The sequence below is a fragment of the Melanerpes formicivorus genome, unplaced genomic scaffold (genome assembly GCF_026170545.1).
Source record: "Melanerpes formicivorus ecotype bairdi unplaced genomic scaffold, bMelFor1.0.p_v2 SCAF_16, whole genome shotgun sequence".
NCBI classification, from domain to species: Eukaryota; Metazoa; Chordata; class Aves; order Piciformes; family Picidae; genus Melanerpes; species Melanerpes formicivorus.
The window spans coordinates 15,008,811-15,036,479 of NW_027142368.1; the positions used below are offsets into that span (position 1 = coordinate 15,008,811).

The 27,669-nt window shown below is 57.4% G+C and overlaps 2 protein-coding genes across 4 annotated transcripts; one reads left to right on the forward strand and one right to left on the reverse strand.

Annotated features, from left to right (window-relative positions):
* Positions 1-1,676: 1,676 nt before the first annotated feature.
* Positions 1,677-9,521, reverse strand: SYT8 (synaptotagmin 8). Of its 2 annotated transcripts, none has more exons than XM_068148613.1 (9): positions 9,397-9,521; positions 6,704-6,838; positions 5,656-5,813; positions 5,427-5,522; positions 5,002-5,169; positions 3,938-4,105; positions 3,101-3,218; positions 2,112-2,245; positions 1,677-2,016 (listed from the first exon to the last, which is right to left on the reverse strand). In XM_068148613.1, exons 2-9 carry the CDS (start codon positions 6,819-6,821, stop codon positions 1,783-1,785), a joined length of 1,194 nt encoding a protein of 397 aa, XP_068004714.1. In that variant the 5' UTR covers positions 6,822-6,838; positions 9,397-9,521; the 3' UTR covers positions 1,677-1,782. The 2 variants fall into 2 exon arrangements, with proteins under 2 accessions (XP_068004714.1, XP_068004715.1); XM_068148614.1 differs by lacking the exon at positions 9,397-9,521 and adding an exon at positions 8,726-9,038.
* Positions 9,522-11,460: 1,939 nt separating this feature from the next.
* Positions 11,461-21,090, forward strand: LOC137446057 (cytosolic 5'-nucleotidase 1A-like). Of its 2 annotated transcripts, none has more exons than XM_068148333.1 (7): positions 11,461-11,566; positions 13,746-13,803; positions 14,624-14,791; positions 15,704-15,833; positions 16,842-16,964; positions 17,998-18,176; positions 19,347-21,090. In XM_068148333.1, the coding sequence occupies exons 2-7, from the start codon at positions 13,759-13,761 to the stop codon at positions 19,644-19,646; spliced, it is 945 nt and encodes a 314-aa protein (XP_068004434.1). In that variant the 5' UTR covers positions 11,461-11,566; positions 13,746-13,758; the 3' UTR covers positions 19,647-21,090. The 2 variants fall into 2 exon arrangements, with proteins under 2 accessions (XP_068004434.1, XP_068004435.1); XM_068148334.1 differs by lacking the exon at positions 11,461-11,566 and adding an exon at positions 13,529-13,597.
* The last annotated feature ends 6,579 nt before the right edge of the window (positions 21,091-27,669 follow it).

The following is a 27,669-nucleotide window of genomic DNA, read 5'->3' on the forward strand; positions in this document are numbered from 1 at the left end:
GCCTTCCCCAGGTGAGTGCCTTCCTCCTGCCTCTCCCCAGCAGGCAGCAGCAGCTGCTGGTGGCCCAGCAGAAGCCACACTCCACTTGTCACAGCCATCTCCAAAGCTGCCTCTCCTTTCTGCCCTGCTGCCAGGCAGGGTGAAGCCTGGAGAAGATTGATCAGGCTGCCGAGGCAGCAGCTCTTTGTGGTTAGGCTCAGGCCATTAATCTCCAGCCAGAGCCTGCCCAGCCTCCTTGGCTGCTCCGTGTCTGGTGGCTCTGGGCTGGTGGCTCGGTGGAGCTCTGGGTAATTGCAGATTAAGTGCTCTGCAATGGCTCCTCATTAACCCCCTCGGGCTCTCCCTCCTCCAGAGCCCAGGCACAGCTATTTGTGGCATGCCCACAGCTCCCTGCAGGGCAGGTTTCTGCTGGCTTTTGGGGCTGAAATTCCATGCTATGAGCCCCAGCCTGCTCTGGCTGCTTTGTAGCAGAAGTATTTTGGAGCAAGGGTGATCCCCTCCTCCAGCCCAATGGACTTCCCATTCTGCAGAGGGCTCAGAGCAGCTCTTCTTGAACCACACCAGGCTGGAGCATACCCAAGGATGGGCAGGGATGGAGGCACCTCCCTGCTGCCCTCATCCTTCTAGGAGGGATCTTTACTTCCAGAGACCTCACCACAAGGCCCCACGAGGCAGGGCAGGACAGATTTGGCCACAAACCCCTTCTAGATTCCATGAAACCTTCCTACAAGGGCTGCAACCCAGCTTCATCAGGGTTGGTGTGGACATGGTATGAGAGTCCCCATCTGCAGGTGCTGGAGGTGCAGACCTCACTGCACTGGTACTGTAAGATCATGCTGGGTGGATGGAGCTGACACTCTGCAGCCTCACCTGCATGGTCCATTGGAGATGGCTGCTGCTGAGTCCCACGCCCTGGGTCGCATCTCAGGAGGGACAAATCAGCAGGGGCTGGAAATGGGCTAAGAGTGAAGCCATGCAGAGAGCCAGAGGCTGATTTTGCTGTCTCCTTTAGTCTCTAGCCAGGGCACAGGGCATGCTTATTGCATCTCTAAGAGCACCTTTGTCTGCATGTCCTCTCCTCTCAAGTCTCTCAGTAGTGTGCTTCACGATCTTGGTCTCGTCTGCAAGCCTTCACAGGACACACAAAGTCTTGCCAGGAGCTCACCTCTTGCCAAGCTGCTCACAAGCAGACAGGCTTCCCAGCCCAGGCTGATGGCACAGCAGTGCCCTGCTTTAAACAGACCAATGGACTCGGTGGGCTTGCATCAGCTTGAAGCCTCCTTTACTCTGAGAGTGACAGAGCCCTGGAGCAGGCTGCCCACAGAGGCTGTGGAGTCTCCTTCTCTGGAGACATTCCAAACCCACCTCAACACTGTGATCCTGGGCAAGCTGCTGTGGGTCACCAGGGGGGTTGGACTGGATGATCTCCAGAGGTCCCTTCCAACCCCCCCACCAGGCTGGGATTCCATAATCTGTGCCCCTGGTCCCCAAGGAGCTGGGATGAGCTGGGTCCTGTGCCCAGGCCATCTCCTCTAGCACCCTTTGTTCCACACCCAGCCTTTCCCTGGGGTCCTGAGCTGCCCTGCTCCAGGCACTACACAGGGCATGAGCTGCACCAGCACCAAGATCATCTCCTGTCCCCCCCCACCAAAAACCCCAAAGCCCCCAGTCCCCTCTTTGCCAGCTCTGAGCTGGGACTGACCCATCTGGATCTTGCTGAGCCACAGCCCTTCGCCTCTCCAAGGCCTCCCTGCCGCCCCCAGGCGGAGGGGGGGACCAGCCCTATCTGGAGGTGAGGGGCAGCCTGAGGTGGGGCTTCAGGCCCAGGGCTCTGTCCACCACGTCGGGGGGCTGCAGGCTGTGCCACTGGGCGAGGGGCCGGCGGGGGTTGGCCAGCATGTCCGACCAGTGCCGCAGCTGGTTGCCCGTGGCTCGGCAGCCCAGGGCCAGCTTGCCGATGGGCTCGTCCCTGCTGACTTTGTCATGATCCCAGACGGAGATGACCACGTCCACGTTCTGCAGGGACACACACACACAGCCAGAGAGGAGGCAGAGGGGGCTGGTGACAGCAGAGACCCTCCCAGCCCCCCGCTGCTGGCAGGGAAACCCACCTGGATCTGACTGAAAGGCACCTCAAAAACAAAGACCTCGTTGAAGTAAGGGCTCAAGGTGTTCTTCTTCACACTTGTCTTCTTCTTCTTCCATTTCTTCCTGTTCAGGATGAGATGCACCTTGACAAAAGGGTCTGGGGAGAGAGGAGGCATAACTGGCACAAGCAACCACTTGTGAGTGAGGAGCTCAGCCACAAAACAGCAGAGCACGCTGTCCCACCTGCCCATGGTGAACATCCACCCTCCCTCCCCTTGCCAGCCACCCAGCAGCTCACCTCCTCCTGCCTCCTACCATGAGCTCCCCGTGCCATCCAGCCATGGCATCTTCTGGGAGATAACCCCAGCTCTGCCTAAAGCTGGAGGATCTATGCTGGGGCAGGCTGGGAGCCAGCCAAGGGCTGGGTATGGTGGTGGCAGCAAAAGATCTCAGCACTAAGAGCTTTGAAAGGAGAGCTGAAGGATCTATGCTGGGGCAGGCTGAGAGCCAGTAAGAAGATCTCAGCACCAAGAGCTCTGGAAGAAAAGCTGAAGAATCTATGCTGGGGCAGGCTGGGAACCAGCAAGAAGAAGATCTCAGCACCAAGAGCTCTGGAAGAAAAGCTGAAGGATCTATGCTGGGGCAGGCTGGGAGCCAGCAGGAAGAAGATCTCAGCACGAAGAGCTCTGGAAGGAAAGCTGAAGGATCTATGCTGGGGCAGGCTGGGAGCCAGCAAGAAGAAGATCTCAGCACGAAGAGCTCTGGAAGGAAAGCTGAAGGATCTATGCTGGGGCAGGCTGGGAGCCAGCAGGAAGAAGATCTCAGCACCAAGAGCTTTGAAAGGAGAGCTGAAGGATCTATGCTGGGGCAGGCTGGGAGCCACCCAAGGACAGGGTATGGTGGTGGCAGCAAGAAGAAGACCTCAGCGCCAAGAGCTTTGAAAGGTTTGCAGTACCATCACCAAGACCCAGGCAGGAGTAGGGAGGGCTGAGCATGACCAGCCCCTGCTGACCTGAAAGCCCATGGGAGTCCATCCTCTTCAGCTTCTTGGCTTCCAGGATGAGCACAGTCAGCGTGCCCGTGCTGGGCACGTAGCGCAGCGAGAAGCAGATCTCACCCAGCTGCTCCTCCTGAGGGAGAGATGCCAGCCATCAGCACCACACAGAGCAGCTGGCACACCCAGGGCTGTGAGCACCAGCCTGGTTCCACAGTTCCTGGGTGTTCCTCACCCCTCTGGCTTGCTCCTTGGGGTGAGTGGCAAGCAAATCAACAGTGCAGCAGAAGTTGCAGACATACAGAGCAGGCATACAGAATTCACCAGGCTGGGAAAGACCACAAAGCTCATCCAGTCCAACCCTATCACCCAGCACCATCTGAGCAACTCAACCATGGCACCAAGTGCCACATCCAGGCTCTTCCTAAACACCTCCAGGGATGGGGACTCCACCACCTCCCTGGGCAGCACATCCCAATGGCCAATCTCTCTTGCTGGAAAGAATTTCTTCCTAGCATCCAGCCTAAACCTCCCTTGGCACAGCTTGAGACTGTGTCCTCTTGTTCTGGGGCTGGTTGCCTGGGAGAAGAGACCAACTCCCACCTGGCTCCAACCTCCCTTCAGGGAGTTGTAGAGAGCAAGAAGGTCTCCCCTGAGCCTCCTCTTCTGCAGTCTAAGCAACCCCAGCTCCTCACAGGGCTGTGCTCCAGACCCCTCCCCAGCTTTGTTGCCCTTCTCTGGACACCTTCCAGCAACTCAACATCTTTCCTAACCTGAGGAGCCCAGAACTGGGCACAGGACTCAGGGTGTGGCCTGACCAGTGCTGAGGAGTCCAGTGCAGCCACCAGGACTGACCTCCACTTTGCTGGCAGCTGCTAGGTCACTCCACTGCTCGGTGACGTGCTGCAGGTTGACTTTGGCCAGAGGCAGCCGGACCTCCCCGATGATGTCATGCTTGGCAAAGCGATTGAAGTCGTAGATCTGCATCACCAGCGTGGATTCAGGAACTTCTGCCTGGGCTACCTGCAGGAGAGGACCCCCCCAGAACCCTAGACTCGCTGCCCAGAGGCAGACCTGTCCCATGGGATAGGGCAGCAGGAGCAATCACAGACTCACAGACTGTTAGGGGTTGGAAGGGACCTCCAGAGCTCCTCCAGCCCAACCCCTGCCAGAGCAGGGTCACCCAGCGCAGGTCACTCAGGAACACATCCAGGCAGGTCTTGAATATCTCCAGAGAGAGAGACTCCACAACCCCCTTGGGCAGCCTGCTCCAGGGCTCTGTCACCCTCACAGGGAAATAATTCTTCCTCCTGTTTCCATGGCACTTCCTCTGCCTCAGCTTCCACCGCTGCCCCTTGTGCTGGCACTGGGCATCCCCCAGCAGAGCCTGGCTCCAGCCTCTGGGCACTCACCCTCTGTGTATTTATTGCCATTCAGGTCCCTCCCTGCTTTCTTGTGCACAGATGCAGAGCTGCTGCTCTTCCAGGCTGAGGGGATGAGGTGGGGGTGGGGTCTCCTACCAACCAAGTGGCACAGAAGGGAGGACATGGAGCCTCCATCCTCTGGGCACTCCCCCTGCACATCCTTATAAACATGAATGAGGCCACCCCTTAGTCTCCTCCTCTCCAAGCCAAGGAGCTCCAGCTCCCTCAGTCTCTCCTCATAAGGAAGATGTTCCACTCCCTTCTTCATTTTCATGGCTCTGCCCTGCACTCTTTCAAGCAGCTCCCTGAGGTCCTTCTACAACTGAGGGGCCCAGAACTGGACACAATACAAGAAGAGGACTTTCTGTCCAACGTTTCCCCATCCTGCCTGCCAAGACATCTCCCTGCACAGAGGATTTTGCCCAGGGAGCAGTCAGTTCCCATGCAACTGCTCTTGATGGGAGCAAAAGCCCATGCTCAGCTGCCTCCTCTCACCTGGAAGGTGAAGCTCTCATTGAAGATGGGGTTGAGGGTCTTGCGGTAAACCTTGGTCTCGTATCGCTTTGTCGTGTCAGACGTCAGGTAGACAATCACATATGGATCAGATGTGCCTCCACTGTCCATGGCTTTCAGGTCAGCTGCCTGCTTCACACCAACTTTCAGCTTAAAAGGAGTGATGCAGCACAAGGTCACCAGGAGAAGGAGAACGGGGCCAGATCACCAGGGGCTTGGTGGGCAGCGAGTGCAGCAGGGAGGATGCCGTGCCAGGGACGCTCGATGCCATGCAGGCCTGAGAGCCAGCAGGCTAGGGGCAGGGGGAGAGGTGTAAGAGGGCATGGTGCCCCTCAGTGGGCAGCAAAGAGGGACCATGCCAGAGCAAATCCTTGTCCTTGCTGTGCCACAGCCATGAGCATCCCCACCTCGTGTGCACGGAAGTTGTACTCCAGGGAGTACTGCAGCTTTCCTCGCCACGTCTGCTCCGTGCCCTGCTCCAGGTCCTCCAGCCCAGGCTGCACCTGCAGCACAGAGAAGCACTGCCCTCAGGAAGTGCTCAGCCATGCTGTGGCCCCACCATCAGCAGAAGCAGGCTGTGGGGCAGCACTCCCCTAGGTGAGTAGGGAGGGGGGGAGAGGGGAAAGCAGGACGCACGAGGCTGGCCGTGGTGGAGCCGCTGACAGGGGGCAAGCCAACTCTCTCCTTCTTCTTGGGCTTCTTCTTGCAACAGCAGCACTTGATGATGCAGAGGAGGAAGAGGAGGAAGAGAATGGCCACTGCCACAGCCACAGCAATGAGAGCCCATCTGGGCACTGGTGCAGCATCCAGGGAATGGAGATGGACAGAAGAGTTAACAGCAAGAGAAAACACACCAAGTGCATCTAGTGTCATAGAATCACAGACTGGGTTGAAGGGACCTTTAAAGGACCCCCCTGCAGTCAGCAGGGACAGCTGCAACTAGGGCAGGTTGCTCAGAGCCCCACACAACCTGACCTGCAGTGGTTCCAAGGATAGGACATCTCCCACCTCTCTGGGCAACCCAGGACAGGGTCTCACCACCCTCAGTGGCAAACATTTCTCCCTTCTCTCCACTCTGAATCTCCCTCTTTTAGTTCAAACCATCCCCCCCTTGTCCTCCCACAACAGACCCTGCTCAAAAGTCTGCCCCCAGCTTTCTGATTGCCCCCTTTAAGTCCTGAAAGGCCACCAGAAGGTCTCCCTGGAGCCTTCCCTTCTCCAGGCTGCACAACCCCAACTCTCTCAGCCTGGCCTCACAGCAGAGGGCTTCCAGCCCTGTCAGCACTGCTGTGGCCTCCTCTGGCCCTGCTCCAACAGGTCCCTGCCTGTGCTGAGGACTCCAGAGCTGCCCCAGCACTGCAGGGATGTCTCAGCAGAGCCCAGCAGAGGGGCAGAATCCCCTCCCTGCCCCTGCTGCCTACACTGCTGGGGCAGTCCAGGACAGGGTGGCTCTGGGCTGACTGCTCAGTGCCAGCTCCTGCCCAGCTTTTCACCCTCCAGCACTCCCAGGTCCCTCTCCACAGGGCTGCTCTCCAGCCCTCCATCCCCAAGCCTGTGATGATACTGGAGTTTGCCCCAGCCTGGGTGCAAGACTTTGCACTTGGCCTCGTTGACCCTCAGCAGCAGCAGGCAGAGCCCAGAGCCCCAGCAGAGAGCAGGAGGGGACAAGTGCTGCCATACTCACGTGGGATCCGGCTGAGCCAGCCCCCCAGGAGCCCCGGCTGAGCCGTGCTGGTGATGGGCAGGGGGCTGCTGGTGAGGGGGGAGCCCGTCACCCCCCCTTTCCTGGCTGCCACCACCATGGCTCCCCCGGGGTGACCTGTGGGTGCAAGAGAAAGGAGCAGGGTGGAGGTTTCCTTCCAGCAGCCTGCGTGCCAGCAGTGGCCCCAGGCTCCGGCGAGAGCAAACAGCAGTAAAGGAGCCCAGCACAAGCAGTCAGGGCTTGGCCACCCTGCACTGAGGTGTGAAATGAAGCAGCAGGGAGCTGCAGGCAGGCAAGGCTCCCTGCCAGCCAGCCCCTTGCATCCTGCTTTCTCATTCCTGTCCTTGCAAGCCTGCCTTTGGAAAGGGGAGGGAGCAGGGGCAGGGGTTAGGGATGTTCCCTTTGGTTTGGAGAATCAGAGAATCAGAGAATTGTCAGGGTTGGAAGGGACCCCAAGGCTCAGCCAGCTCCAAAGTTCCAACCCCCCTGCCATGGCCAGGGACACCTCACACTACAGCAGGTTGCTCACAGCCACATCCAGCCTGGCTGCAAACACCTCCAGGCAGGAGGCTTCCACCACCTCCCTGGGCAACCTGTGCCAGTCTCTCACCACCCTCATGGGGAACAACTTCTTCCTCACATCCAATCTCAGTCTACCCATTTCTAGTTTTGCTCCATTCCCCCCAGTCCATTCACTCCCTGACACCCTCCAAAGAATTGGAATCCATAGAATTGGCCAGAGGGGGCAACAAAAGCCCCACGAGCTGCTTTGTGTGGCTGCCCCCCGGCCCTACAGCACAGGCTGAAGGCTTTGCTCCCCCCACCATTAGCTAACACTCCTTTTTCAGCTCCTTTCTCCCCCCTCCCCATCTCACAGGGCTGAGGAGCAGGAGGGTTTGCTCCTGAGCTTGCAGTGCCCCCGGTGCAGGTGGCAGTGGTGCCACCCAGGTGAGGTCCCTGCCAGCTCCGAGCTGCGTAAGCCTGACCCGTGCGCATGGCAACGCTGACGCAGCGCCAGGGAAGGGCTTGAGAGCAGAATGGATTTCCTTGCTGTCCTCCCCACAGCAAGGCTCTGAGCCTGGCAGCAGGGCTTCCCCCCAGCCAAAACTTCCTTCCAGCCTCTTTTCAGGTGAGGAGCAAGGAAGGAGAGGCTCACCAGGGGCTGCGCTGTGCAGCCAGAGTGTCTGCAGCCGTCAAAGCACTGCTGGCAACCAGTCCTGGTGACATGACCAAGGCTCTCTGCCTTGGCTGCCCAACAGCTGAGCATTTTCCTGCCCATCATCTGAGCACTTCTCTGCCCAACATCTGAGCATTTCCCTGTCCATCATCCAAGCTTTCCCTGCCCATCATCCAAGCTTTCCCTGCCCAACATCTGAGCTTTTCCTGCCCAACATCTGAGCTTTTCCTGCCCAACATCCAAGCTTTCCCTGTCCATCATCCAAGCTTTCCCTGCCCAACATCTGAGCTTTTCCTGCCCAACATCCAAGCTTTCCCTGTCCATCATCTGAGCATTTCCCTGCCCAACATCTGAGCATTTCCCTGTCCATAATCCAAGCTTTCCCTGCCCATCATCTGAGCATTTCCCTGTCCATAATCCAAGCTTTCGCTGCCCATCATCTGAGCATTTCCCTGCCCAACATCTGAGCTTTTCCCTGTCCATCATCTGAGCATTTCCCTGCCCAACAGCTGAGCTTTTCCCTGTCCATCATCTGAGTATTTCCCTGCCCAAGAGCTGAGCTTTCCCTGCCCAACATCTGAGCACTCCCCTGCCCAAGCAGCTACCACCATCTCACTCCACCTCTGCTCTGCCCACCCCATAGGGCCATGGCTCCCTGCAGAAAGAGAGACTGGCCACTGGAATGTGCTGCCCAGGGAGGTGATGGAGTCACCATCACTGGAAGTGTTTAAAAAGAGCCTGGATGAGGCACTTGGTGCCATGGTTTAGCTGATCAGATGGTGTTGGGTGAGAGGTTGGATTTGGTGATCTCAAAGGTCTTTTCCAACCTGCTTAATTCTGTATTCTGCACAGGGATCCTCCTGGAGAGAAGCTGCCATCTGCTGAGCCCTGAAGCCAGCAAGAGCCTTTAAGCTTTCCAGTGGTGATGTCTGCTGCATGCAGGCACAGGGCTGGGAATTGCTGTCTTCCCTTCAGCATTATTGCTGAGGCAATGAGGTACAGCTTGAGAGACTTGCCCAGGACCACCAGGGCCATCTGTGCCACTGGACAGCTGAGCTGTGCTCACAGCCTCACCACCAGCAGCTTCAGTGGCCGCTTCCTCCTGTCAACACACAGAGAAATCGGTGGCCAGGGACATGCCTCCGGTATGTAGGAGGCAGCAGGCTGTGGCTTTGGGCCATGGCAGAGGGACATGACAGCACAGGCCAGCAGGTACCCACCCAGCACAGAATTCGGTGTCTCAGCACTTGTTCCCTGCCAGACCCCCCATGGGCTGCCTCTCAGGAGTGTGACATCGACCCTGGTTGCAAATGACAGCTCAGCCCAGCCCCTGGAGGTGAGGCTTTGGGGACAGCCTTCTGTGGTCTGAGGAGGGCAGCACAGCCTCAGTGGGCTCTGCAGGGAGCATGGAACATCCTTCCCTCCGGGAAAAGGGGCTGGGGGAGCCCTTCTTGCCGCTCCCACCCTGGGCTAACCAGGCTCCCAAAACCAGACTCACCAGCAGGTCTCCTTCCCAGGCTCAGTCTCCCTTCCTTGCAGTGTGATCTCCAGGCCCAGGCACGGGGTGAGGTGAGACCTCGGAGGGTGCAGCAGGGGCAGTGGCTGCACAGCAAGGCTGAAACTGGAAAGTCTGCTTTGCCAGCCCAGGAACCAGGCGGCCCCAGGGCTCTGCCGGCCCCACCTCGCCGCTGACCCAAGCGCTGCTCAGGCAGGCGAAAAGCCAGCAGGGAACTCCCTGAGGGAGCAGGAAGCAAAACCTGCCTGCCACATACCGGTGGGCACGGCTGCCCAGCTGCCACCCAGACAACTGGGGGGTGAAAAGCTGGGCATGAGCTGGCCCCGAGCGCTGCCAGCCCAGAGCCAGCCCTGTCCTGGGCTGACCCCCAGCAGCAGGGGCAGCAGGGGCAGCCAGGGCATTCTGCCCCTCTGCTGTGCTGCAGTGCTGGGGCCAGCTCTGGAGCTCCCAACACGAGGGTATGGAACTCAGAGAGGGTCCAGAGGAGGGCCAGAAAGATGCTCTCAGGGCTGGAGCACCTCTCCAAGAGAGCTGGGTCTGCTCAGCCTGGAGAAGAAAAGGCTCCAGGGAGACCTTGGAGCAGCCTTCCAGTATCTGAAGGGGGCTACAGGAAAGCTGGGGAAGGACTATTTATAAGGGCATGTAGGGAAGGGGGAAGGGGCAATGGTTTTAAACTAGAGCAGGGTAGATTTCGATTGGACATTAGGAAGAACTTCTTGACTACGAGGGAGGAGAGACACTGGAACAGGTTGCCCAGAAAAGCTGTGGGTGCCTCACCCCTGGAAGTGTTTAAGAGCAGACAGGATGGGGCTTTGTGCAACCACTGGTCTAGTGGGAAGGGTCCCTGCCCATGGCAGTGGGATTGGAACTAGATGATTTTTAAGGAGCCTTCCAACTCAAGCCATTCTGTGATTCAACAGCCTGATTGCAACAGGCAAGCATCCCAGTGAAGCCAAGCTGTGCAGGACCCCAGCTGTAGCCCCCACTGTGGAAGATTTGGTGATGCTGGTGATAACTTGGTGCCACACACCTTAATGGAGGTGAGTTTGGTCTCCTTGGGCAGGAGCCAGCCTGGGGGGAGGGAGCTGTTTGTCTGGGGCATCTTCCAGTAGCCAGGGCTGGGATGTGCCCTGACTGGGCAAAGGAAGAGCTGCAGAATGGGAGCTGCTCCTCTGGGACAGCACCAAACACAACTACCTGAAGGGAGGTTGTAGCCAGGTGGGGGTTGGTTTCTTCTCCCAGGCAACCAGCACCAGAACAAGAGGACACAGTCTCAAGCTGTGCCAGGGGAAGTTTAGGCTGGAGGTGAGGAAGAAAGTTCTTCCCAGCAAGAGAGATTTGCCATTGGGATGTGCTGCCCAGGGAGGTGGTGGAGTCACCATCCCTGGAGGTGTTCAAGAAAGGCTTGGATGTGGCACTTGGAGCCGTGGTTTAGTTGTCAGGAGGTGTTAGGTAATAGGATGGACTTGATGATCTCTGAGGTTGTTTCCAACCTGGTTGATTGATTCCATGAAATCACATGGCAAAGGGACGTTGCAATACCTCAGCAGCACAAGCCTGGCAGGATCCCAACAAGATCCCAGCTCCAAATCAGCCCTGCTGAGGGCAGAAGGAAAAGAAAGCAATTTAATGGGGGAGAAGACAAAAACGGTCCCCAACCCATGATGATAAAGCTGCACAGTGAACACCCACTGCACCCTGCCATGGCTCTGCCATCCTTACTCCCCAGCCCAGCTCTCTGCAAGCTGCTCCTGTCATTTTGGTCCAAACCATAACTATTACCTATTTGAGGGCTGGGAAATGAGAGGGCTGGAGGTATGGGGGCTGAGCAACGAGAGGGCTGGAGACAGGCTCTGAGCACCTCGCTACAAGAAACAGCCAACACCACAGGGCTGGTAGGCAGCCAGCAGCAGCTCCAAAAAGCAGCGGCAGGGCTGTGGCCAGGCCTGGGCAGCCGTGAGCTGCCTGGGGAAGGCAGCCAAGCCTGGGCACCGTTCCAACCCAGCCAGCTGCCTACAAATCCCAGCACGCCAGGCAGCGGAGCTGGAGCCCAGCCTGCCGCCTGCCTCCTTCCTGCCCGCACGCACGGCCGGGGGGAAATATAAACAGCGCCGGCCGAGCTTGGATGCTGCCCCTGGAGAGGCTCCGCTCGGTGAGTTCGGGGTTGTGTCTCCAGCAGAAGGCTGGCTGCCGGCTTGGGGAGCTCCATATGGGCGGGGTGGGCTGCGAGCATCCCCCCGGGAGGCTTCGCTGCGGCTGGGGCTGTGAGCGTGGGGGTGCCGGTGGTGGGGGTGCCGGTAGTGGGGGTGCCGGTGGTGGGGGTGTCGGTGGTGGGGGTGCCGGTGGTGGGGGTGCCGGTAGTGGGGGTGTCGGTGGTGGGGGTGCCGGTGGTGGGGGTGTCGGTGGTGGGGGTGCCGGTGGTGGGGGTGCCGGTGGTGGGGGTGTCTGTGTGGGCTCCGATCTAGGTGTACACAGTGCAGCTCTGAGGGGCAGGGCGATGGGAAGGAGAAGCTGGGCTTGGTTCGCAGCACTTGGAAGAGCAGAGCAGAAATGAGCGGTGGTGTTCCCCCCGCCCCGGCTCCCCCCTGCCCCGCAGCGGTTTTCAGCTCCGTTGCCTCCTCTCGTTTCATTTTCACTTTCAGGAAAGCACTCGGCTGAAATTCAGAGGAATCCTTTCCCCCTGCTCAGCTTCTCTCCCTGCTTTCGGGGAGGGGATCTCTTCCCAGCACTGAGGATTATGAGGGGAGGAGGCAGAGGGATGCTCAGCATCTCCCAACTTTCACAGGGCCACAGGCTCAGAGGATGTTAGGGGATCAGAGGATGTTAGGGGCTGGAAGGGACCTCCAGAGATCAGCGAGTCCAAACTCCCCCTGCCTCGGCCAGAGCAGGACCACAGAATCCAGCACAGGTCACAGAGGAACACATCCAGGTGGGGCTTGAAGGTCTCCAGAGGAGGAGACTCCACAACCTCTCTGGGCAGCCTGTTCCAGAGCTCTGTGAAGAAGTTCCTCCTCATGCTGAGGTGGAATCTCCTGTGCTGGAGTTTCTATCTATTGCCCCTTGTCCTACCACAGGGTGCAGCTGAGCAGAGCCTGTCCCCTCCCTCCTGACCCCCAGATATTGATAAACATTCATTAAATCCCCTCTCAGTCTTCTCCTCTCCAGGCCAAGAGCTCTCAGCCTCTCCTCATAAGGCACTCCAGGCTCTCCACCCCATGGGGCACATGCAAGCATTGAACCCCCCTTAGGGCAAGGGTCTAGCATCAGCCAAGAGCATTTTCTGACCAGCCCAGGCAGCACTTGGCAGTCCCTGGACAATAAATAGGAATTAAAGAAAATGAGAGCAGGTAAAAGGATTCCCTGAAGACTCTGACTCGCTCTCTACACTGGTAAATGAGGGTTTAACCCCCCTGCCCTTCCCAGCACATGTCTAGAGCAGTCATTGCTGCATCTGCTCTCCAGATAGACCCTGCAGTGTTCTTGCAGGAGCTGCTGGGTGGAGATAACACCCACCCCCCCTCACCCCCCCTGCCTGTGGGATCCTCCTTGGTGGCACTGGGAACAGTTCCCATCCCTCAGGCTGAATCCTAAACGTGCCCTTCTGAATAGTGCACAGAGGAGGTTTACAGCATGGTGGGCACAGAAACCACAGCAGCAGCAGCAGCAGCTGGGTGCACAGAAAGAAATGGAGCTCTAAGATTCAGCTGCTAGGCACAGGCAGACCTTGTGGCTATGCCCACCCAAGACTTCCAGCTGCCAGACTTGGGTTAGCAGAGCCTGGGGCTGGCTGGCTCACAGGGCTGTGGAGGAGCAGACCAGCCCCATGGAGGGGGTCCCATCCTGCAGCCCAGCCCTCCCCACATCTCTCTGCTGAGGCTAATGAGCTGCTCATGCAGGGACTTTGCTTGCCTGTGGACACAAATCCACCACCCAAGCAAAAGCAGCAAGAAGGGCAGCAAGGAGGTGAGCTAGAAGCCTGCCCATGAGATCTGACCTACTTTGGCTTTTAAATACAGATAGATCTTGCTGGGAGGAGAGAGCTCCACAACCACTTCCAGCAGGTGGTTTTTCTCATCCCCCCAGAGAAAAATACTCTTTGGGGGGAAGAAACTCAAAGCACCACCAGTGATCTGTGGTTGAAAAGCTGCTTCTCCACCATAATGGACTGGACCTATTAGCCCAGGTGCTGAGAACAGAGCTGTTGTCAGCAGTAGGTTCACCTGGGCTGCTCCACTGGGTGGGCAGGAGCCCCCTTGTCCCTTTTCCCCTCTTCCCCCTCTCTAGATTTGGCTTCATTGTTTAATTGTGTCTATTTTTCTTTGTCTTGGAAGCTGGCACTGGAAGATGGCAGAGCCTGAAGGCACTGTGATAAACACTGAGGTGAAACAGGTAAGAGGTTCTGTGTTACAAAACTCACATCCTGTGTTTCTGCAGACAGTTTGGAAATGCCACCAGAGAGGAGAGCACTCCACAGCCTGGAGCTGGGGTGGCTTGAGTTGCTTGCCTCTGGGTTCCAGCAGAAGCTGCTGGGCACCTGGCCCAGTGAGCTCCCTGTGGGATCCTCCATGGGCAGAAGTTGCAGGGCTGCAGGCATCTGTTCACACTAAATTTTGGAGCAGGCAGGGAGAAAGCAGCAGCCTCTGCATGTGGAAACTTTAGCAGGCTTCCCAGAGCACAGAGCAAAGCCACCAGGACAGGCAGAGACATCCAGCAGTGCCCAGGTCAGCACAAACAAGTGACAATGGCTCTGCTGTGGCCCACAGACACCAGAAGGATGAAGCAACCCTCTGGTGTGAGCTGTTCTCAGAGCCTGTGGCACTTACCAGACAGGTTAGGGTTTCACAACTGCCTGCCTCAGCCTTGGTGGCCTGAGGAGGAAGACTGGGCTTGGTATCTCTTCTCCAAAGGCATCAGGAGCTGTGACACATGGGAGATGCCTCCAACACCCAGCCCTACCACTGTGGGACTCCTGTGGCCCCTTGTTCCCTTCTCCTCCCCAAGCTCCTTCTTTCATAGAATCACAGAATTGTCAGGGTTGGAAGGGACCTCAAGGCTCAGCCAGTTCCAACCCCCTGCCATGGGCAGGGACACCTCACACTACAGCAGGTTGCTCACAGCCACATCCAGCCTGGCTGCAAACACCTCCAGGGATGAGGCTTCCACCACTTCTTGGCTGTCCCCTAACCCCTCTCTCCTCCCTGTCCTGCAGAAAGACCCCAGTGAAGCCCTGGTCATTGCAGTGACCACCAGAGCCATCTTCAGCCTGGAGGAGGAGCACAAGCTGTACCTGGAGAAAGGCAAGGAGGAGTACACAAGGCATCAGCAGGCCAACCAGGACAAGCCCTTGCCACCAGGCACAGCCTTTGCCTTCATCCAGGTGAGCCCCACACCTGTCCCAGGGCACATGCAGACCCCCACAGGATGGGGTGAAAGCTCAGCTTTCACAGCTGGAGGTCTTGCTTCCCACCATGGGGTATAGATGTGTGGCCTGGCACTTGAGCAGGGCACTGAGACCTGTGCTTTTCACTAGTCCCACATGGCTACCTCCCCTGCTAGGCTAGCCTGCTCCCTGCACCCCTAGTGCTGGCTTTTGCAGGAGGGTTGCTCTGCCTGGCTCCCCATAACCTGCCAGCCTTGCCATAGAGTGGTTTTGGTTGGGAGAGACCTTTCAGATCAAGGGCAACCAATAACCCAGCACTGCCAAGTCCCCCACTAAACCTTGTTCCTCAGCATCACATCTCCATGGCTTTGAAATCCCTCCAGGGATGAGGACTCCACCGCTGCCCTGGGCAGCCTGGTCCAGGGCTTGACAACCCTTTGGGGGAATAAATTGTTCCTCATGGCCAACCTAAACCTCCCCTGGCACAACTTGAGGCCATTTCCTCTTGTCCTGTCACTTGGGAGAAGAGACCAAAGCCCACCTGATCCCCACCTCCTTTCAGGGAGCTGTGGAGAGCCAGAGGGCTTCCCTTCAGCCTCCTTTTCTCCAGGCTGAATGATCCCAGTTCCCTCAGCTGCTCCTCACCAGCCCTGTTCTCCAGACCCTTCCCCAGCTTCATTGCCCTCCTATGGATGTGCTCCAGCCCCTCAATGCCCTTCTTGTAGTGAGGGGCCCTAAAGTGAGCCCAGCATTTGAGAGGAGTCCTTCCCAGTGCCCAGTACAGGGGGCAGAGCACAGCTGTGGAGAGATGCAGCACAAAGCAAGTAAGAGCCTGGTGCAAAACAGCCCTGGGAAGACCACTGCAGCCTTGCTCCTCCAGGAAAAAAAGCCCTCTTCTTTTCCTGGCAGGCAGCACAGTATGTGAACAAGAAGATCCTGGAAAGCAACCCAGCAGAGAAGGAGCTGTTTGACATCCTGGTGCTCTCCAACAACAGCCCCGCCAGCGGGGTGCGCATCATCAACAGTGCCAAGCACTACGGTGAGGCAGGACCCAACCCACCCCCCCCGGGGGTCCCTGCTTGCCCCCAGGAGCCTGGGAAGCAGGGGAACATCAGTGGCAAACACAGAGCTAGGGGAAGGGCTTCTGTTGGAAACAATCCCTGCCAGCTCCATGCTGCTTGCCCAGGGGGCCAGAGCGCAGCCAAGGACCAGGCTGCTTGGCAGAGGCCAGCTCCCTTCTGCCACATCCTGGGATGGTTTGGCTTGGAAGGGACCTTGAAAGGAATCTTGTGCAACCCCCCTGCAGTCAGCAGGGACATTAGGCTCAAGCAGGTTGCTCAGAGGCTAAAGAACCTGACCTGGAATGGTTCCAGGGATGGGACATCTCCCACCTCTCTGGGCAACCCAGGCCAGGGTCTCACCACCCTCAATGTCAAACATTTCTTCCTCCTCTCCAGTCTGAACCTCCCTCTTTTAATTGCAAACCACCCTCCCTTGTCCTGCCACAACAGACCCTGCTCTAAAGTCTGTCCCCAGCTTTCTGCCTGGGCCCTTGAAGTCCTGAAAGGCCACCAGAAGGTCTCCCTAGAGCCTGCTGTTCTCCAGGCAGAGCAACCCCAACTCCCTCAGGCTGGCCTCAGAGCTGTTGTTTCCTCTGGCCCTGCTCCAACAGGTCCCTGTCTCTGCTGTGCTGAGGAGTGCAGAGCTGGACAATCCCTTGCTCCATGTGGCAGCATTTTGCACAGCCTGGGCATCCTCAGGCAGCTACTAAAGACACAGAGTTCTTAAAACACTCAAATCTAGTCCCCAGAGTGCTGCCAGGAAGGCTCCTTCAAAGGAGGGATGAAGGGAATCTGTAGCTTTGGAGGACCAACAGGGCAAGGAGGTACAGGAAGGACATGGGCAGGTTCTCCACACAGCCCTGGGGAATGGGTTCCTCTGAGCTCTGGAGCAGAGCACACCAAGACCTGGGGAGGGGATGGGTTGGGGACTGCAGGAAGGATGTTGCCTCACAGCAGAGACTTTGCTTTCATCCCCTGACCCCAAGGGCTGGAGATCTCCAAGTTCTGCTTCGTCAGTGACGAGGACTCCACGCAGTACCTGAAGTCCCACGGGGTCAAGCTCTTCCTCTCGGCTGACAGGACAGATGTCTGCAATGCCCTCCAGAGAGGTGGGTTCTCCCCTCCACCCCACAGCCCCAAATCCACCACCCTCTGCCCCAGAAGCTCAGCACCAAGAGCCAGCCTGCTCTCAGACGGGTTGAAGGCACACTGACTACCAGTACAGTCCTGAACACTTCAGTCTCCTGTCCCCACCAGTAGCCTGCAAGCACACCAGCAGCTCTCAGGTGCCTCCAGAAGTCACCAAGTGCTTTATGCATCCTTCTAGCCACAGTCTGTTCCTTCCCTGCCTGACACTGAAACCTGCTTACCCAAAGCTGCTGCCTGTGTCTGCCCTCTGGATCCATGAGGGTTCATTGGTAATCCCCAGAGCTTTGTGGGGACCCTACAGAAATTTGCTTTCTTGGTACTTTCAGGGTCACCTTGAGCTCAGTGACAGATGCAAGCACATGCCTGACCTGGATTGGAGGGAGTGCAGTCTCCCCAACAGCTCTAATGGGGCTAATCACCTCCTTATTAATTTACTTGGCTATGAGCATATCAGCTGGCCAAGGTCCTTCAAGGGCAGGAGCAAGCCATCTGCAGCCTGGCTTCACCTTCACTGCACAGCTCCTTCCTGGAGCCTCCTTGAAGGGCATCATTGCTCTGACAAGTGTCCTCTCACTCAGGAGCCTGGGTCCCACTGATGAGGGTGGGCAGGGACCAGCTCATGGGAAGAGGCCTGTAATTAAGCCAATTACCCCAATCAAGTGGAGGTGGCAGCCCCTATTACTCACAGCACGGAATGCTAAATCTGGGCATTAAAGCCAGGCTTGGCAGGGCGGGCAAGCACCAGGAGGAGGGCTGCCAGTGCCTGCACAGCCACCTATCACCTCCTAGCAGACCTCAGTATCTGTCCAGACATCACTTTCTGGTTTATTGTCCACCTCCATGGAGACAGACACCCCTGGAAAGGTTGGGGGGACAGACAGCCCCAAGCTTGGAGACCCCAAACCTCGCGGCGAGGGAGGAGCCGGCTCTGCCCGAGCTGCCCCCAGGGTTGGTGGGGGTCCCTCCTGAGCCCCACCTTGCTCTGTCTTGCAGGGGTGTCAGCAGCACTGGTGTTCCAGCAGGAGGTGCAGGCCCCCAGCACCCCCCTGCGTGTGGTGTTTGACGGGGATGCTGTGCTCTTCTCCGGCGAGACCGACCAGGTCTTCCGGGAGCAGGGGCTGGAGGGGGCTCTGCGCTACGAGCGGGCGATGGAGGCTGTGCCCATGGGAGAGGTGAGCAAGCCACCCACCCTCACGGGCCTCCACAGGCTCTGCACCCACCAGGAGCAGCTCTCCCACTAGGGCTTTGCCACAAACAGCCCCAAAAGCCCAAATCCTTACATGATTTGCATCCCCCCACTCATGCCCTGGTCCCTATCAGAGGCTCGCGGGACGTTAGGGGTTGGAAGGGACCTCCAAAGGCCATCGAGTCCAACCCCCCTGCCAGAGCAGGGCCATGGAATCCAGCACAGGAACACATCCAGATGGGGCTTGAAAGTCTCCAGAGAAGGGGGGCCTCATCAGGAGTCCCACTGAATCAAAGATCTTTGAGATCAAGTCCAACCGTTATCCTAACTCTACTGAGTCTGGGGCTAAACTGTGTCCTTCAGCACCACATCTCTGCAGCTTCTAAGCACACCTAGGGGTGGGGATGGACCTGGCCTGATGATCACAGAATGTTAGGGGTTGAAAGGGACCTCAAAAGCTCATCCAGTCCACCCCCCCTGCCCAGAGCAGGAGCACCTAGAGTAGATCACACAGGAACTCATCCAGGTGGGTTTTGAATACCTCCAGAGAGGGAGACTCCACAACCCCCCTGGGCAGCCTGCTCCAATGTTCCATCACCCTCACCATGAAAAATTCTTTCCTCCTGTTTCCATGGAGCTTCCTATCCTGCAGCTTCCACCAGTGCCCCTTGTGCTGGCATTGGGCATCACCCAGCAGAGCCTGGCTCCAGCCTCTGAGCACTCACCCTGCACATCCTTATAAACATGAATGAGGTCACCCTTTAGCCTCCTCCTCTCCCAAGCTACAGAGCCCTCAGCTCCCTCAGCCTCTCCTCACAAGGAAGATGTTCCACTCCCTTCATCATTTTTGGGGCTCTGTGCTGGAGTGATGGTTCTAAGTGAGCTCCCAAATGTCCTTGGTTGTGGTTGCCCTCAAGATCACCTTTTGAGAAGGGCAACAAAGCTGGGGAAGGGTCTGGAGCACAGCCCTGTGAGGAGAGGCTGAGGGAGCTGGGGCTGCTTAGCCTGGAGGAGGCTCAAGGGAGGCCAATCCCAGCATCTCCCAGTCCTGCACACAGCCCCGAGAAGCCCTGGGAGAGGAACAAGAGCTTTGCACAGGTAAAGTGAACGTCTCCTTAGTTCCAAACCACTCCCAAGTGTCTTGCTGTGCTTCCAGGGTCCCCTGAAGGCCTTTGCCATGCACCTTGGGAAGATGTGCAAGAAGTTCAGCCAGGAGACCTCCCCCATCCGCACCTACCTGGTGACCGCCCGCAGCGGCCGGGACATGGGCACCAGAGCCATCAAGACCCTGCGGGAGTGGGGCCTGGCCATTGATGAGGCCTTCTTCATGGATGGGGCTCCCAAGGGTCCCATACTCTCCCAGATCCAGCCCCACATCTTCTTTGATGATGGGCTTCACAACATCCAGGGGGCTCAAGATGTGGGTGTACCTGCTGCCTGGGTCCCCTCCCACTGAGGGGCTTTCGGCCAGCAGTCTTCCCTAGCAACAGCAGAGAGGACTCAGCAAGCTGAAGGTAAAACCTTCTGGTGGAGAGGGAAGGACTTCCTAACCTGCAGCAAGCAGACCTCAGTGAAGAGGGGCAAGAGCATTGCACAAGAGCATGGACTACCAGGCAAAACCTGATGCTCGTTCCTGCTTCTGACAGGAGGTCCTTCAGGTCTGAGGACAAAGCCCAAAGGTGCAACTGCTTGAGGATGGAAGGACAGCTTTGCTGTGACCCCTACCTGCCCCCCAGGACCTGGGAACTTTACTTTTCTGCATAGAAATAAACCAAGCTATTGCCCCACACCTGAGCTAAAGGAAGCATGAAAGCAAGCACCCAAAATGCTGCCTCTAGCTGTGCTCAGACACTCTCTTAGGTGTTATGCCCAGGACCTCTGCCCAAAGGAAGCCCTCAAGACCCTGCCTCCCCAGCCACACTTCTCTTGGTTTCCTAAGGAGGCTGAGGTGTTAGCAAGTCCTTCAGGCAGCCCCAGCCAAACTCAGTAGAGGGAGAGAGACTTCAAAGCTGTAAAGGACCTACAAACCCTCTAGAAATGAGTGACTGTGTTGAAGAGAGCAAGACCAAGCTCTTCCTCCTTACAGAAGAGCTTATAGCACAAGCCACCATTCCTTAGGCATGCAGGCTGCTCACAGAGTACCCTCTGGAGACCCAGACCTGTTGGGCCCCCAGCTCCTGGAGCTACAGAGGTGGGCCAGTGAGAAGGCTGCAAGGCAGCTCTGAGATCCATCCAGGAGCCTGAGCTACCACACAGCTCCAGTGTCACACCAGGAGAGGGCACTGGAGGTGATGTGCTGACCTCCAGCACAAGCTGTGCAGGGCCCAGAGCTGCAGGCCAGCACCACCACAATCAAGGTGGGAGCTGGGGCCACGACCTGAGTTTTGGATGGGGTCCCAGGTGTGGGTGCTCAAGGTCGATGGGGTCCACGAGTGTGCTTAGGAACGTGCCCAACATCAAGGCAGGCATCCCGTGCAGCAGTGCCTCTCCTCTGGCCATTTGGACCCTGCTCCTCACTCTGGGGAGCAAGCAGACCCCCCCAGGATTCATCTGCAGGTTCTTGTCCCCAGGGCTGGATGTGAGCTGATGCCACCAGTGGCCACTGCACTGCCCAGGGACAGAGCACCCCAAATCCCTGCGAGCTCCCCAGAGCAGCCTCATGGGGAAACCCCAAGCTGGCTTCTGGATGGCTGTGTGATTATGGACAGAGCAGATAAAGGTGATGGTGGCTTAGGTGGCTTTTAATCTCACCATGACCAGCAAGCAATACTTTTTTAAGGCTTCACAAACATCACTCTCACCAAAGCTTCCCCCCTCTCCCCCCTAAAAAATAAATGAGCACTTGTCCCTCACACCTGGATGGAAGGAGGGCTGGGACATCTCAGTGCTCCTTCAGTTCTTTTATCTGGTCTTATATGTGTGCATCAAGGTGGGTTAAACACACAAGAAACTTTCAGTGGCCTTTGGATTAGGTCCCTCAACAGAGAATCATAGAAGGGCTTGGGTTGGAAGGTGGTTGAGAAGCTCAGCAGGAGCCAGCAGTCAGCACTTGCAGCCCAGAGAGCAAATCCCAGCCTGGGCTGCAGCAAGAGAAGCAGAGCCAGCAGGGGCAGGGAGGGGATTCTCCCCCTCTGCTCTGGTAAGACCCCATCTGGAGCTCTGTGTCCAGTTCTGGAGCCTCTATTAGAGGAGGGATCTGGGGATGCTGGAAGGTGTCCAGAGAAGGGCCACAAGGAGGAGCAGAGGGCTGGAGCTGCTCTGCTATGAGGACAGACTGAGGGAGTTGGGGCTGTTCAGTCTGGAGAAGAGAAGGCTCCCAGGAGACCTAACTGTGGCCTTCCAGTATCTGCAGGGGGCTCCAAGAAAGCTGGGGAGGGACTTTTGAGGGTGTCAGGGAGGGATAGGACTGGGGGGAATGGAGCAAAACTAGAAATGGGGAGATTGAGATTGGATGTGAGGAAGAAGTTGTTGCCCATGAGGGTGGTGAGAGCCTGGCACAGGTTGCCCAGGGAGGTGGTGGAAGCCTCATCCCTGGAGGTGTTTGCAGCCAGGCTGGATGTGGCTGTGAGCAACCTGCTGCAGTGTGAGGTGTCCCTGCCCATGGCAGGGGGGGTGGAACTGGCTGAACCTTGAGGTCCTTTCCAACCCTGACAATTCTATTACCTTAAAGACCATCCCCCTCCAACCTCCCCACCATGGATACAGACACCTTCCACTAGACCAGAGAGCTCAAGGCCTTGTCCAGCATGGTCCTGAACACCTCCATGGAGGGGGCATCTTCTTGCATCCATGTCCCCAAGGCCACTCCCACTCCTGCTACCCTGGGCTGGGGGGCTCTGCACTGCTCCTGCCACTGTGATCACCTTGTGGGTCTAACCTGAGGGCAGGGGTGGCTGTGTGCTGGGGTTTAGCAGGAAACCATCTCCAAAGACACAGCCTGCCAGGGTCTTGGCACCGGGCATGTGGCCTCTGGCTCTTTTGCTCCGTTCAGATGCTGAAATTAGATGTTTGAAGGTAGCAACATCAACAACATCAGCTATTTATCATTGGCTAATAATGCTATGCACCTGTCAGCCTCAATTGCTGAGCAAACATTAATTACAGGATGCTCCAAACATGCCCAGTAAGCAGGTACAGAGGTTCATCCCACTTTCAAGGCAGGTCAGATACTGGTGAGATAGCAGAGCAAGGAGCCAGGCTCCCATCTCCAGAGCAAGGAGCCAGGCACCCATCCGCAGAGCAAGGAGCCAGGCTCCCATCCCCAGAGCAAGGAGCCAGGCTCCCATCCCCAGAGCAAGGAGCCAGGCACCCATCTGCAGAGCAAGGAGCCAGGCTCCCATCCCCAGAGCAAGGAGCCAGGCTCCCATCCCCAGAGCAAGGAGCCAGGCACCCATCTGCAGAGCAAGGAGCCAGGCACCCATCTGCAGAGCAAGGAGCCAGGCTCCCATCCCCAGAGCAAGGAGCCAGGCTCCCATCCCCAGAGCAAGGAGCCAGGCTCCCATCCCCAGAGCAAGGAGCCAGGCACCCATCCCCAGAGCAAGGAGCCAGGCTCCCATCTCCAGAGCAAGGAGCCAGGCACCCATCCCCAGAGCAAGGAGCCAGGCTCCCATCCCCAGAGCAAGGAGCCAGGCACCCATCTGCAGAGCAAGGAGCCAGGCTCCCATCTGCAGAGCAAGGAGCCAGGCACCCATCCCCAGAGCAAGGAGCCAGGCACCCATCCCCAGAGCAAGGAGCCAGGCTCCCATCTGCAGAGCAAGGAGCCAGGCACCCATCCCCAGAGCAAGGAGCCAGGCTCCCATCTCCAGAGCAAGGAGCCAGGCTCCCATCCCCAGAGCAAGGAGCCAGGCTCCTACCTCCAGAGCAAGGATCCAGGCACCCATCCCCAGAGCAAGGAGCCAGGCTCCCATCTGCAGAGCAAGGAGCCAGGCACACATCCCCAGAGCAAGGAGCCAGGCTCCCATCCGCAGAGCAAGGAGCCAGGCACCCATCCCCAGAGCAAGGAGCAAGGCTCCCATCTGCAGAGCAAGGAGCCAGGCACACATCCCCAGAGCAAGGAGCCAGGCTCCCATCTGCAGAGCAAGGAGCCAGGCACCCATCCCCAGAGCAAGGAGCCAGGCTCCCATCTCCAGAGCAAGGATCCAGGCTCCCATCCGCAGAGCAAGGAGCCAGGCACCCATCCCCAGAGCAAGGAGCCAGGCACACATCCCCAGAGCAAGGAGCCAGGCTCCCATCCCCAGAGCAAGGAGCCAGGCTCCTACCTCCAGAGCAAGGAGCCAGGCACCCATCTCCATCCCTGCTCACCCACCTGCTTCAGTGGCAGCTGGTGGTGGGGACATGGACTTGGTGGTGGTGGTGATGGTAGTTCTGTACATCCCCCCACTGCTCCAACCCATCACCTTTGCCCTTGCATGGATGGTGTCAGCAGGAGCTTGGTTAACTCCTTGGGTGAGGGGGAATTGGGCTGAGTCAAGGGCGGTGGGGTCAGGCCACCCACGTGAGGCCTTGCAGGGCACAAGCTGCTGAGGCAGGGGGAAGGTGCCTCGTGCTTTCCTCCAGCAGTCAGCAGAGCAGGGGATGACAGGGCAAAATGCACCCAAAATGGGGAAAAGAAGGAAGGAAACTGGGTGTTTGTGGGGTTGCATCATGTGGAGCCGAAGTACAGCTGCCTTGGGCCATTGCTCAAACTTGAAGCATTTGATTCTGGCCATTGCTTTCCAGCAAGCCCAAACCACCCCAGCTAAAGCTGCCTGGTGTCAGGGTCCCCACTGACACCTCCCGGACCTGCCACTGCCCAGAACACTCTTCTGGTGTAGGGAGGGGCATGAGTGATGCCCCTTTCACCAAGTCCAGCCCAAGGGGTCCTTGTTTCAGGGGGACACACACACATGATAGCAGGGACTGGAGGCTGCAGCCAGCTGGCCCCGAGGAGTTTGCAGAAGGCCTTTTCCCAGCAGCATGACCTTAATCCCCCACTCAGTGAAGCAATTTGGGGTTGTGATGCTAAATAAGAGCAACAATTATGAGAGAGAAAGGAAATGGTAATGAAATGGTAGCACTGCAGGGAGGGACAATTGGCAGGTACTTAGCCAACAGACCTCTGCAGGGGCAGTGTCCAAGCAGTTCAGCTTTCACCTCAAAACCTGGGTTTGGTTTGGGGCCCCTCACTACCAAAAGGCCATTGAGGTGCTGGAGTGGGTCCAGAGAAGGGCAATGAAGATGGTGAAGGGTCTGGAGAACAGGGCTGGTGAGGAGCAGCTGGAGGGAACTGGGGTTGTTGAGCCTAGATAAAAGGAAGCTGAGGGCAGACCTCATTGCCCTCAGGTCTGAAAGAAGGCTGAAGCCAGGTGATAAGATGAGGGGAAACATCATCAGGTTGTGGCAGGGGAGGTTTAGGTTGGACATGAGGAACAATTTCTTCCCCAAAAGGGTTGTCAAGCCCTGGAACAGGCTGCCCAGCACAGTGGTGGAGGCCTAAGCCCTGGAGATGTCAAAGGATGTGGTACTGAGGGACATGGTTTAGTGAAGACCTGGCAGTGCTGGGTTATTGGTTGGCTCTGATGACCATGAAGGTCTTTTCCAACCAAACCAGTTCTATTAGTCTATGATTTTATTGACTCCTGGCTGCAGCAGGAGAAGATGCTGGAGGCTCCAGGACCCAAGCACGGATGAAATGTCTGCCAAGGATGCTCCTACACCTCCCTCCACTCCTAACCTTCGAGTGTCTTTGGCTGCAAGCATGGAGCAAAGCATCTTCACGTTTTTTGACCCTAACTCTAAGCCACCCTGGTGGCAGAGCTCCTTAAGAAACACTCAGGGGTTTGCAGCCAGAGAGCCTGGGATGCCAAGTTCCACCCTGCAAACAATTATTAACAGAGTGTTCTGCTTGCAGAAGCTGAGAGAAAGGGTGTGCAAAGTCACAGCTTCTGTTTGCCAAAGTGCTTAAGTGTGGGTTCAAGAGCTTAGCCCTGGGCAGGCACGTTGGAAAACGCTGGCTGCAGTGACGAGTGAAGCTGGGGCTTAGGAGAAAGGTGACAATAAATAGGTAGATATTAAGAGCCTTTATGAGCACACTCATGCAGCAGCTACTGCCCCAGGAGGTTGGGATTGATTCACCACATCACCAGTGGAAGCTGGCTGGCTGCTCCCACACCAAAGAGACACACTGCAATGTTAAGGTGACCCTTGGATCACCGTGAGCTGTTGACCCTCATCTGTCTGAGCCCACCCTCCTGCCAGGACCAGAAGGTTCAAGTGCTTTGGTGCTCATGGTCACATGGAGGAGAGGTAATTGCATAATAAACCATGGTCTTCTTGGGGCAACTTCAGCTGGAAGTTAGAGGACATCATTAGATGACAGGTAGTGCTGGCAAAGAAAGGAGACAGGGTGGTGTGCTCGGATGTGGCTGGAGGCACATCTCTGCGTGCTGCATGGAACCCCCCCCAGCCAGTCGATACCACCCTGCCCCAAGCCGGCATCTCACAGCCCTGGGGACCTCAGCCGGGGATTGCTCAAGGTGGGAGATGAGGTGAATCGGGTCCTAGTGCTCCCCATCACATCCTGGCGTGGGAGGCGATGAATCGGTGCCACCGCTGCCGCTTACCACCCCCACCCCCCCATCCCGTCAGCCGCCGGTGACGCTGCCCGGCTGCCAGCCGCTGCCGGGGTTGTTGTCGCCCGTCCCCAGCAGTTTCAGCTGCAAAATAACCTGGGTGAGGCACACAACACGGGATCCCTGCCCCGAGGAGCGGCCGGGGCTGGCGGCAGGGGTGAGGCAGGTCCCCTCCTCTCCCAGGCGGGGGCCAGGCGTGTCCCCAGCGGCGGGGGAGGACGGGCTGGGGGATGCGGAAGGATGTCCGATGTCGAGCGGGGTCAGGTGTGGGCAGGTGATACGGGGGTGGCACGGATCTGGGCAGGGCCACGGAATGCGTGGGACATGGGGACAGGTGATGCCAGGCTTGGCAGCCGCCCAGCAAGGCAAGGTGGGGGATGAGTAAACCCTAGAGAAGACTCTGGGGCAGATCACAAGCTTAAAGGACCACAAGCATTTTGCTGCCTAAAGCCTGGTTTGGTTTATAAATAGCATGGGAAAGGCTGGAAGAGCAGGATCTGATGGAGGAGGCCCACTGGTGTGAAAACAACCCAGGATCTGATGGAGGAGGCCCACTGGTGTGAAAACAACCCAGGATCTGATGGAGGAGGCCCACTGGTGTGAAAACAACCCAGGATCTGATGGAGGAGGCCCACTGGTGTGAAAACAACCCAGGATCTGATGGATGAGGCCCACTGGTGTGAAAACAACCCAGGATCTGATAGAGGAGGTCCACTGGTGTGAAAATAACCCAGGATCTGATAGGGAAAGCCCATTGGTGTGAAAACAACACAGGATCTGATAGGGAAAGCCCACTGGTGTGAAAACAAGCCATGCTCAGGGCTTCTGCCCATTGTGGCGCCCAGCCATGCCACCCAGCCACCAGCAAGCCAGCGGGCTCAGGGTCTGCGGTGTGAGAGGCACCAAAGGAACAATTACTACCCAGCCTAAGCCTTTTGCAACTCCATTTAGTGTCTCCCCAAGGTCACAGCAGCCCACGCCAGCAGCAAAACAGTTGTTTAAGGAGGGTGCAGGCCAACACTGCCTCCAAACCAGCCTCAGCCAGCCAGCACTGAAGGACCAGGGATTGCCACCACCCGTGATGCCCAGGACATCTCCCCCAGTGCCAGCGGCAGCCAGAGCCTGGATGGGTTTGCTTTGCCGTGGTCAGTGCAACTCTTCTCCTGGGTTTCCCATCAGCCAGAGCTGATACTGAAGCACCTTGAGGTTTGCTTTTGCAGGTGTCACCCCGAGAAAGGGTGTGATGGGGACATGACAGTGCCGCTGGAAAACGCACCCTCATGTTGCGAGCCCTTCGCCGGCGTAGGAAACGGCAGCGGGAGTGGGCGAGGGCCTGGCACCGCGCCGGGAAAAAGTTACCACTGCCTTGCTTGGGGGCTCAGGGCTGGTGAATCAGGCTCTGGTAATTAGCTGCATCCAGCCGCTTCCAGCAGCTTCACACCAGCACTGGGACCTCGAGTTGGAGTTGGGGTGTTTGCAAGCCCGGGCTTGTAAGCCTGTAGGCTCAGCCCAGTTCAGACCGAGGAACAGTTTTCCTTTGTCCTTCAGCAACCAGCTGCAAAGTTCCATTTATTTTTCCTTTTCCTCCCTGAATTTGAAAATGTTTGTCCTCTAGAATCCCCACACACACCCACAGCTTTGCATTGGGCACCTCTCAGCCAAAACCAAAAGAACCCAATTAGTGTTTTTGAACCAAAGCTTTCCTGGCCCTTTGGGTTGCTGCTGCAGGCTGTGGAAGGAATTGGCTACCACTGTGATAATAAATAATGAAAGGACAAGGGAAATGCACAAATAAATAGATAAATAAGAACACTGGAGAAAGGGCAGAGGCAAATGCATGACCAAATGTAAGGAGAAAGAATCTCCATA